This window comes from Rhinopithecus bieti, unplaced genomic scaffold (assembly GCF_001698545.2).
Source record: "Rhinopithecus bieti isolate Rb0 unplaced genomic scaffold, ASM169854v2 scaffold_56979, whole genome shotgun sequence".
In the NCBI taxonomy this organism is placed as follows: Eukaryota; Metazoa; Chordata; class Mammalia; order Primates; family Cercopithecidae; genus Rhinopithecus; species Rhinopithecus bieti.
Genome location: NW_016822352.1, coordinates 430,703 through 440,197, shown reverse-complemented (window position 1 = coordinate 440,197; position 9,495 = coordinate 430,703). Strand labels below are relative to the sequence as shown.

Below are 9,495 nucleotides of genomic sequence, written 5' to 3'. Positions count from 1 at the left end.
GTGCTGGGATTACAGGCTTGAGCCACCGCGCCCGGCCCACGTGGCTAATTTTTGTATTTTTAGTAGAGACGGGGTTTCACCATCTTGGCCAGACTAGTCTTGAACTCCTGACCTTGTGATCCACCCGCCTCAGCCTCCCAAAGTGCTGGGATTACAGGTGTGAGCCACCGTGCCCAGCCTGTTGTTTATATTTTATCACATGAAAAAAGCAGAAGGATAAAAATGTATTATGCAAACACTAATCAACAGGTAATTTCACTGGCTTTTTAATTGTTTTGGTTTATTTTTTTTTGAGACAAGGTCTTACTGTTGCTCAGGCTGAAGTGCTGTGGTACGATCTTGGCTCACTGCAGCCTCGACCTCCTGTGCCCAAAGTGATCCTCCCACCTCAGCCTCTCAAGTAGCTGGGACTACAGGTGTGTGCCGCCATGCCGGACTAGTTTTATTTTTTGTAGAGATGGGGGTCTCACTATGCTGTTCAGACTGACTGGAACTCCCGAGCTCGAGCCATCCTCCCCACCTACCTCCCAAAGTATTGGGATTACAGACGTGAGCCACTGCACCTGGCTATGCTGCTTAATTTTCCCATTTCATAAGTTTGATGTGTACTATTGACATTATCATTGAATTTAAAACATTCACTCACTCTTTTTTTTTTTGTCTCCCTCTGTCACACAGGCTGGAGTGCAGTGGCACAGTCGTAGCTCACTGCAGCCTCAGCAGCCTGAACCTCTTGTGTTCAAGGAATCCCCCCGACTCAGCCTCCCGAGTACCACACCTGGCCTTTATGTCTGTGTGTTTTTTTTTTTCTTATTAACTCATTGATTATTGAGAAGTCTGTTGCTTTATTTCCAAAATGCAACGACATTAGTCATCTTTGAGTCAGGTGAGTCCCACAAGTTCCCAGCGTCTCCTCGTGGTCTGTGTTAGGGGTCCAGGCTGACTGGGGTTCATTGGTGTCCACTGGGGGCAGCTCCTGTGCCCTCAGCAGTCCCAAGTCTCCTTCTGCTGAGTGTGGGGTCTGGGTCCCCTCCGGGTTAGTGGATGGCCAGGGTGGCGTAGACGCTGGGCTCGGCTGGAGGTTCCCCTTCCTGGGATGGAGGAGGCTCAGTTGCCTCCCGTCTGAGGGTCAAGCTCTGCAGCTGGGCGTAGGTCACATCCTGGGGGGCTTCAGATGCAGCAGCCTGCAGTGGGGGAGAGTGAGAGGGAAGGAACGTGGTGGGGTGGGGAGGCCTGAGGGCCTGGAGAGGAAAGGACTCACCTCAGTGTCCATCTGCCTGTCCTCTTCCGCCTGTGTGTCCTTTGTGTCCAGGAATTCCTCGGACAGTGGGGAGGGAGGAGAGGCCATTTCTCTCCTAGGTGTGGAGTGTTTCACCAGGGCATGCGTCACTGCCTGGGGGTCTTCATCATATGGGCTCTGCTGGAGAGAGATACTGGTGGGGGGTGTCCTTGAGTCCCCCTGACCTCCTGGAGTCAATTTTCCTCACTGTTCCCAGGGTGATCCGATTACATCCCTTTCCTGATGGAACCTCAGGGACGCCCTAAGGCCATGGAGGGTCTGGCCGCTCCCTCCCTGCGGTTCTGGCCTCTCCTCCTCACTCTGACCTTGCCCATTTGGCTGCAGCCTCACGCCCGCCTTCCTGCAAGAGCTCGCTGCTGCCTCGGGGTCTTTGCACGGCTGTTTCCTCTGCCTGCAGGGGCTCGTCCATGAGAGGATCCTGTGGCCCCCTCCGTCCAGGCTTCTCAGATGACAGCTGAGCAGACAGCCCTCCCCTTACATTCAGACTGGCCCCACTGCCCCACACTCTCTGCCCTTTCCCTGGTTTATGTTTCTTACAGCACGTTGCACTGCTGCACACGGTGCATTTATTTGCATTTTGTCTCCCACCACGAGGTGAGCTCCGGAGGCGGGGGCGGCTTTGCTCCCTGCTGTGTCTGCAGCTCCCACTGGGAGCCCGATCCACAATGAGCTCCCTGGGAACACTCGCCGGATGAATGAATGAAGGGGAGCCCAGGGGACCGGGATGGTTCATTTATTCCTCATCCTCCTGAGGCCTGGGGAGCGCTCTAACAACCAGACGGCCACACAGAGGAGGAGGAGCAGGAAGGGGACCCGGGAGGAGGCCCGCGAGGTCCCAGGACAGCAGGAGAGAGTGAGGTCACAGCAGGCGGGAGGCAGCGCGCTGGACGAGGAGGGGTCCACCGTGATGATGCTGAGAACCGGGGGAAGAGGACAGAGAAGTCCTCCTGGATTAGATCTGGCACCAGGAGGCCTTTGGTGCCCGGGACAGGGGCGGGGTCTCACCCGACTGTCCAGCTCCACCCCGTCCTCAGGCTGTGTGTCCTTCACGGCAGCATCTGCTGGGCCAGAGCAAGGGGTTCGTCTCCTGGGAAGGACCCCTGAGGCCTCTGAGTCCCGCTAGCCCCTGCCCAGCTCCCACTAGGGCCACTGAAATCCAGGGAGGTCCCACAGTGGGGGGCGAGACCATCTTCCACGGAGCCCCAGACCCTTCCCAGCCCCTCCCTGTTGCTACTGAAATTTTGGGTCTCCCCAGCACCCCCATTTGTCCCTTCTCTTTCTCTTACAGAGGTTTTCTTCCTGGACGTCAGCAGCCGGGCTGGACCTGGGAAGGACACGGGAGTGTGAGGGGCAGTATATGGGCTGCGGCAGGTGGGAGTCTGGGGTCTTCCGGCAGAATTACCTCCTCAGCAGGCCCCTGTCCTTGGGCTCTGGCTCCGCAGCCCCTGCAGGACGCTGGAAATCAGTCTTTCTCTGGTCTGGGTGAAGATGGACAGAGTCTCAGCCCTGGGAACATTAGAACCCCCATTCTACACATGCAACTTGAGGGGAAAAAGGAAAACTAAAAATATTCCTGCATAGATGTTTCAAATATTTTATGAGATAGAAAAAAACTCCATGGATACTGAAGTTTGTAAATGCGTGCTGACATTACGTTTCCCTGGAACCGGTTTTCTAAACTGACACCCCCGTGTGTTTGAGTTCCCTCTGGCTGGTGTACCCTCCGTCGGCCCGTGGGTCCCCCACTTCCCTACTCACCCGATATCTTGTGTTTGCTCTGACGTTGACGTCGGAGGAGGAGGCAGAGGAGGAGGAAGAACAGCAGGACGAAGGCCGCCGAGACCCCAATCAAAGCCTCCAGGTATCTTCCCAGACCTTGAGCATGATAACATCAGGAGTGGGAATGACGTCATTGATGTGAGCACCTACTGTGTGCAGGCGCGAGCCGGGTCTTTCCTTCAAGACCTCCAACCCTTACAAGCAGTTGTGCAACATGGAATTGCCGCCCCCACAACCCATTTCACAGATGCACAAACTGAGGCTCAGAGAGGGGAATCGCCTGCCCCAGGAGCCCCAGCCAGGAAGCGGCAGAGCTGGGAAGGGAACCCGGGAGTCTGACCTGCAGCCCTTATTCCCAGCACCAGAGCCGAGCCCCAGAGATGCAGGGAAAGAGCCTGACCGTCCTGAACCACAGCGCTGCTCCCCTCCCCTGCCCCAGGTCACTGTCACTGCTGCAGGTGGGACAGGACCCTGCGGAATCAGGTCCTGGGAGGCTTCCCTGAGAGGCCTCCTCTCCCAGGAGGTCACAGCTGGGAGTCAGAGCTGAAAGGAACGTTCCCACCTGCAGGCCTCTCTCCTTTACATTTGGAGAAACTGAGGCCCAGGCAGGGGAGGGGCCTGTCCACGTCACCATCTTCAGGGGGGCCTGAACCTAGGACAGAACCCACCTCTGCCTTCCCTGGACCCCGTCCACCTTCCTCTCAGAGCCCCCACTCACCACTCTGAGGGCCTGACCCTGAGGGGTTGAGGGGCTGGTCCTCAGGGCCTTCTGGGTCAGGACAGGGAGGTGAGGGCTGGGGCTGCCCTGCCCCCATATCAGCCTGGCTCCTCCTTCCCCAGGCTGGGCCCCAACATCTCCCTCTGCATTGAACCCCCCACTCCTCACCAGCCTAGCCTCAGAGTCCCTGGGACACCAGCCTGTCCTTGAGGGGAGGGGAATGGGATCCTTCTGGAGACTCAGACTGCCCTGGGGGAGGCCGCGCTCCCCAAGAGGCCTCAGTGACTCACCAGGGGTGGAGGGTGGCCCTGTGGGTGGGGGGCTGGAGCCTCCAGAGGGTCCTGGAAGGAGCACAGGAGGCGGGTGAGGGGCTGGGGCTGTCCATGGAGCGCACCCTTCCACTCCCACTCTCCTGCATCTGCCCAGTGGATCCTCTGAAACCATTTCTCTGCCCACCTGGTACCTTCTGCATGCCAGGCAAGGAGAAAGGATGGCCATGCCTAGGAGAACCCCCGTTGGCCTCCTCCCCTCTGAGGGCTGGGTCCCCTCTGGCTAAGCCTCCCTCACTCTATCCCAGCTGAGATCTCCTGGGGCCTGGCCCTGAGCTGAGCCTTTGACCTCAGAGAGGACAGGGTCAGGGCCCTCACCTGAGACCACGAGCTCCAGGGGGTCACTGGGGAAAGACAGCAGGTGGGGGTCGGTGCTGCGTGAGCCGTAGCACCTGTAGGTCCCCGCGTGGGCTGAGGTCACAGGACTTATGGGGAATTCAGCCTGGTACTTAGGAGCTCGGTGCTCTGATCTCAGATGTAGCGGGGATGGGCTGCCCCTCCTTGGTCAGGAGGAAAGTGTGGAACTGCCCCATGACTGACACAGCAGGGTCACGTTCTCTCCTGAGGCCACCGTGGGGCCCGGCTGCACCAAGATGGAGACCACATCATAGATCTGTCCTGGAGAGAAGAAGGATGGGTGAGGGGCTCCCACCTTGATCTGAGCTGAGACCTCCCCAGGCCTCTCTCTGGGGCCCTCAGTCTCTCTGTTTTCTCTGAGTCTCCCCCTCACCTCCATCCCCTGTCTCTGTCTGTCTCTCCCTCCCTTGGTGCCCCACCCCTCATCCCAGCCATCACCACCTGGGATCCCCCGGCAGGGCCTGTGCAGAGCCTGGGTCCCTGACTGAACCCGCTGGGCTCCTCACTTGAGATCAGGATGTCCTGGGGATCGCTGGGGGCCGACCACTCGGAGGAGAGGTTGTGTGCACCGTAGCATCTGTACTGGCCCCTGTGTGAGCGCCTCACGGGACCCAGGGTGAAGTTGGCCTGGGAGAGCCCAGCCTGGAGCTGCTGGCCAGGGCGCTGGAGGAAGTCACGTTCCCCTTCCTTGTACAGAGCAAATCTGTCGTAGCCGACATTAGAGCCACACTGCAGGGTCAGGGTCTCTCCAAGGGCCACGACGGGGCCCTGCAGGGTCAGGAGGGAGGGCTTCCTAGACATGCCTGGAGGGAAAGAGGAGCCGGGACTCAGAGAGCTGGTTCCTCCCCACTCCTTCCTTCTCCTGTCCTGGCCCTGCAGGTCTCACTGTCTCTCACACTCTGAGTCTCTGACCCCAGGGCCTCCTTCTCACCCGGGGCTGTCTTGGAGTCATTTCAGAGGAGTGGGGTCTCCCTAGCCCTGGCCACTGTGCCTGATCTTTCCTCCTCCCCTGAGAGCCGGGACCTCACAGCAAACACACCGATGCCTTCCGGAGTCCTCCCCTTCCAGGTGAGGGTGGCCAAGGCCTCCTCCTCCCATGCCAGAGCCTCCCCACGGGGTCTCCCTCACGCCTGCAGCCCGTCCATCCACACATCACTCTGGGTCCTTTCCAGAGTCAGTCACCAGCCAGACTCCCCGCAGCCTGTCAGCTGCCCCGAAAGTGTGTTAGAGAAGCCGTGGTCCCTCACCTGAGGCCAGAATCTCCAGGAGGTCACTGGGGTGGGACCACACCTGGGCGGTGTTCCTATAATAGTAATAGCATCTGAATGTCCACCTGTGGCTGGGGGTCACGGGGCCCACAGGGAACAGGGCCTGGAACCACCCACTGTGGAGCTGCTGTGAGTCCAGGGTCCGGGGGAGCCTGTGTTCTCCTTCCTTCATCAGAACAAAATGCTGATATCCCCCTGTGAGACACATCAGAGGGTCACGTTCCCTCCTGAGGCCACCACAGGGCTGGGCAGGGCTGAGAGGGTGGGTTTGCTGTAGGCTCCTAGGAGAGAAGGAGGCACCGTGTTAAATGGGCGCCCACCCCTACATCATCCCCAGGGCTGGGCTGTGAGAGGGAGACGCCCCTGAGAGCCGACCCCTTCCTGAGGACAGAGCCTGGGGCTGGGACCCCTGAGTGTCCTCTCACCTGTCACCACCAGCTCCAGGGGGTCGCTGTACTCTGACCAGCCTTCAGGGCTGTGATAGTAACAGCGAAATCTCCCAGCATAGTGCTCTGTCGTATATGGGATGGAGAATCTGGCCTTGTTCTTGGGCTCCAGTGGTTTCTGTGTTTTCCAGGGCTCTGTGCTTCCCTCTTTATCCAGTCGGTACTCCTGGGCCTCCAGGGTCCCCCGACACCAGATGGTCACAGGGCTCCCCCGGATGATCACAGAGTCAGGCTCAGCCCAGAGGGTGGGTTTGGGGAGGGGCTCTGGAAGGAAATCAGAGGCTGCATCCCAAGACGTCCCCACACGCAGATCCCAGCTCCCAGCACCAGGACCCCCCATCATCGCCATCAGTCACCCAGCACTGCGGTCTCCTCCCCCAGCTGCCCATGTGTGGCCCCTGTCCCTAGTGAGGAGGAGGGACCGGGGACAGCTGGGGACAGACTCACCTGCCTGCACGTGGGTCCTGGGGTCCAGACTCAGCCCTGGAAGAGAGTTCCCGGTGAGGGATTTGACCCTGAAGCCTGAGCAGACCCTCCCTTTGCCCTGGGTGCCTTCCTGAGCTTTTGAGGGACTCTTGATGGACCAGGTTGTGTGTGGGTGGGGTCCTCCAAGGGACTCGGATCTCCCCCTCCCCATCTGGAAAATCTCAACCGAGGCAGAGGCAGGCTGTGAGGCCGTCGGTCATGGGCGTCTCCTCCCAGTGGACCCGGGCTCTGGCGATGGATTGAGCCTCGGTGTGGAGGACAGAGAAACAGGGTGTGCCGCTCGGAGGGCTGGTTCCTTCAATGTTATTGGGGATTGTCTCATTCCTCAGCCCACAGGGAAGGGGAACGCCCTCCCAGGGAGCCTGGGCTCTCATTTCCCCCCAGGTGAGGTGGGGGCGGGCACCAGGGGCTCTCTGCAGGACATTTTCAGACAGGAACCTGGGGTTCTCACTTGCCCCCTGGGGTCACGTATGCTTGGCCTGATTTATCTTTATCTCACTGAGGGCCAGGACACAGCAGCAAATAGACCCGGTGCCTTCCTGAGTCAGCCCCTTTCAGGCGAGGGTGACCGTGGGCTTCTCTTCCCTCTCAGAGCCTCCGCATGGGGTCTCCCTCCCTCCTCCAGCCCGTCCATCGGCTCAGCGTTGCGGGGTCCTTACCATGGCAGTCGTCTCTCCAGCCCCGAAGATGCCTCAGGGAAGATGCAGGTCTGTGCTGCAGGCAGACTCAGATCAGCAGAGACGCACCTGACACCTGGCTGTGCAGCCCAGGCTGAGCTGCGTGTGACAGTGAGCACAGAGGAGAAATGCAGGGTCTACCGTGGTGGCTCACGCCTGGAATCCCAGCACTTCAGGAGGCTGAGGCTGAGGCGGGAGGATGGCTTGAGGCCAGGAGCTTCAGACAGTCCTGGGCAACATACTGCGACCCTGTCTCTACGGAAAAGAAAAAAGTGAGTTGGGCATGGAGGCTCATGCCTGTGGTCCCTGCTACTCAGGAGGCTGAGGTGGGAGGATCATTTGGGCCTGGGAGGCGGAGGCTGCAGGGAGCTGTGATCACCCCTCGGCATTCCAGCCTGGGCGACACAGCAAGATCCTGTCTGAAAAGGAGAAATAGAGGGGATAAAATTCTATATATATATATGTTTCATTGTAATCTGTAATCTGATTCTGGGGGAGGGGAGCTGATTATTAATTATTATTATTTATAATAATAATTATTTACTATTATTTATAATAATAATTATTATTAATTCCTGATTATCATCCAGGGTTTATGTGACTTTGGACATTAATGTCACCTCCCAGCCTGCTGTCATGAACCCCACTCATCACAGTGGCTGTGGGGTCAGTGGTGCCCAGGACACGGGAGGCTCAGCCGTGGTGAATTTCCAGACCAGTTCAGACCGGAGGGTGGGACGGGAGAGGATCCTGGTGTCGGGGTCCACGGTCCAGGAGGATGATTGACGCCCCCACTCAAGAGCTGACATCGGCTGCAAATACCAAGAAGTGCTGCTTGTGATACGTCTGAAATATGCGGATCACCACAGCCACAGGCCCAGAAAGAGAAAGAAAAGTTCCCAACATTGAGACGCGTCCCCTGCAATGAACAGAGTTCAGAGCTGAGTGGCCACAGGTGTCCGGGACCACCCAGGGTCACTAGGGAGGAGGAGGTTCCCACCTCCATGTGGGACAGAAGAGGAACCCCAGGTCCTCCCAGGCAGGGAGGGGTCAGGGCTCTGGGTGGGGCTGGACGCTGTGGCTCCCCCTCCCGTGTGTGTCTCTGCTCACTCACTGGAGTCCACGCTCAGCTCTCAGCCCCTCCCTGTGTGTGAGAAACAGATTCAATCCGTGGTGCTCAGACATGGGCGTCTGCCCCACAGGTGAGTGTGAGGCTGGCGTTGGTCCCATCCCTGCCGGGCACAATCTTGAGCTGACGCTAAGTTTGGGAGAGTGGGGCAGGAGCAGTGGCAAGGATCCCCTTCATCAGGCTGATGCCTGGACAGCCGTGGGAGAAACCCTTTATGAAAGGCCAGGTGCGCGGGAGGAGGGCCGCCCCGCAGGAATGACAACCATATGAGGAAAGTTGTCGAAATGCATTAGGTAGACATTGTGAAGCTGAAAAACTATATTAAATTAACACCATTAGAAAGGAATTTATGTCTGGGCGTGGTAGCTCATGCCTGTAATCCCAGCACTTTGGGAGGTGGATGCGGGCAGATCACTTGAGGCTAGGAGTTCGAGACCAGCCTGGTTAACATGGTGAAACCCCATCTCTCTTTTTTTTTTTTTTTTTGAGACGGAGTCTCGCTCTGCCGCCCAGGCTGGAGTGCAGTGGTGGGATCTCAGCTCACTGCAAGCTCCAGCTCTGCCTCCCGGGTTTACACCATTCTCCTGCCTCAGCCTCCCGAGTAGCTGGGACTACAGGCACCTGCCACCTCACCTGGCTATTTTTTTGTATTTTTTAGTGGAGACGTGGTTTCACCGTGTTAGCCATGATGGTCTCGATCTCCTGACCTCGTGATACGCCCGTCTCAGCCTCCCAAAGTGCTGGGATTACAGGCTTGAGCCACCGTGCCCGGCCAGTGAGACCCCATCTCTAATAAAAATACAAAAAATTATCTAGGCATGGTGGTGAGTGCCTGTAATCCCAGCTATTCGGGAGGCTGAGGCAGGAGAATCTCTTGAACCTGGGAGGTGGAGGCTGCAGTGTGCTGAGATCATGCCAAAGCACTTCAGCTGGGACAAGAGTGAAACTGTCGGCCAGGCACGGTGCTCACACCTGTAATCACAGCACTTTGGGAGGTTGAGGCAGG

General features: G+C 58.2%; 1 protein-coding gene and 1 long non-coding RNA gene across 2 annotated transcripts in view; one reads left to right on the top strand and one right to left on the bottom strand.

Moving 5' to 3' along the window:
• Nucleotides 1–810: 810 nt before the first annotated feature.
• The window catches only part of LOC108521203 (uncharacterized), a 33,936-nt gene continuing 25,251 nt past the window's right edge, over nt 811–9,495 (bottom strand). Inside the window, 17 exon segments of the mRNA XM_017860889.1 lie at nt 811–1,184; nt 1,262–1,420; nt 2,306–2,358; nt 2,587–2,624; nt 2,703–2,778; nt 3,059–3,175; nt 4,088–4,138; nt 4,445–4,620; nt 4,622–4,655; nt 4,658–4,744; nt 4,990–5,286; nt 5,731–5,946; nt 5,949–6,032; nt 6,177–6,461; nt 6,645–6,680; nt 6,850–6,883; nt 6,885–6,978. Of these exon segments, the coding sequence (XP_017716378.1) occupies nt 1,038–1,184; nt 1,262–1,420; nt 2,306–2,358; nt 2,587–2,624; nt 2,703–2,778; nt 3,059–3,175; nt 4,088–4,138; nt 4,445–4,620; nt 4,622–4,655; nt 4,658–4,744; nt 4,990–5,286; nt 5,731–5,946; nt 5,949–6,032; nt 6,177–6,461; nt 6,645–6,680; nt 6,850–6,883; nt 6,885–6,978 (1,984 nt within the window). The 3' untranslated portion in view covers nt 811–1,037.
• Nucleotides 7,540–9,495, top strand: part of LOC108521209 (uncharacterized) — a 21,804-nt gene continuing 19,848 nt past the window's right edge. The window contains exons 1-2 of the long non-coding RNA XR_001883139.1: nt 7,540–7,632; nt 7,951–8,562. This is a non-coding gene — a long non-coding RNA (uncharacterized LOC108521209). The remainder of the gene's footprint in view (nt 7,633–7,950; nt 8,563–9,495) is intronic.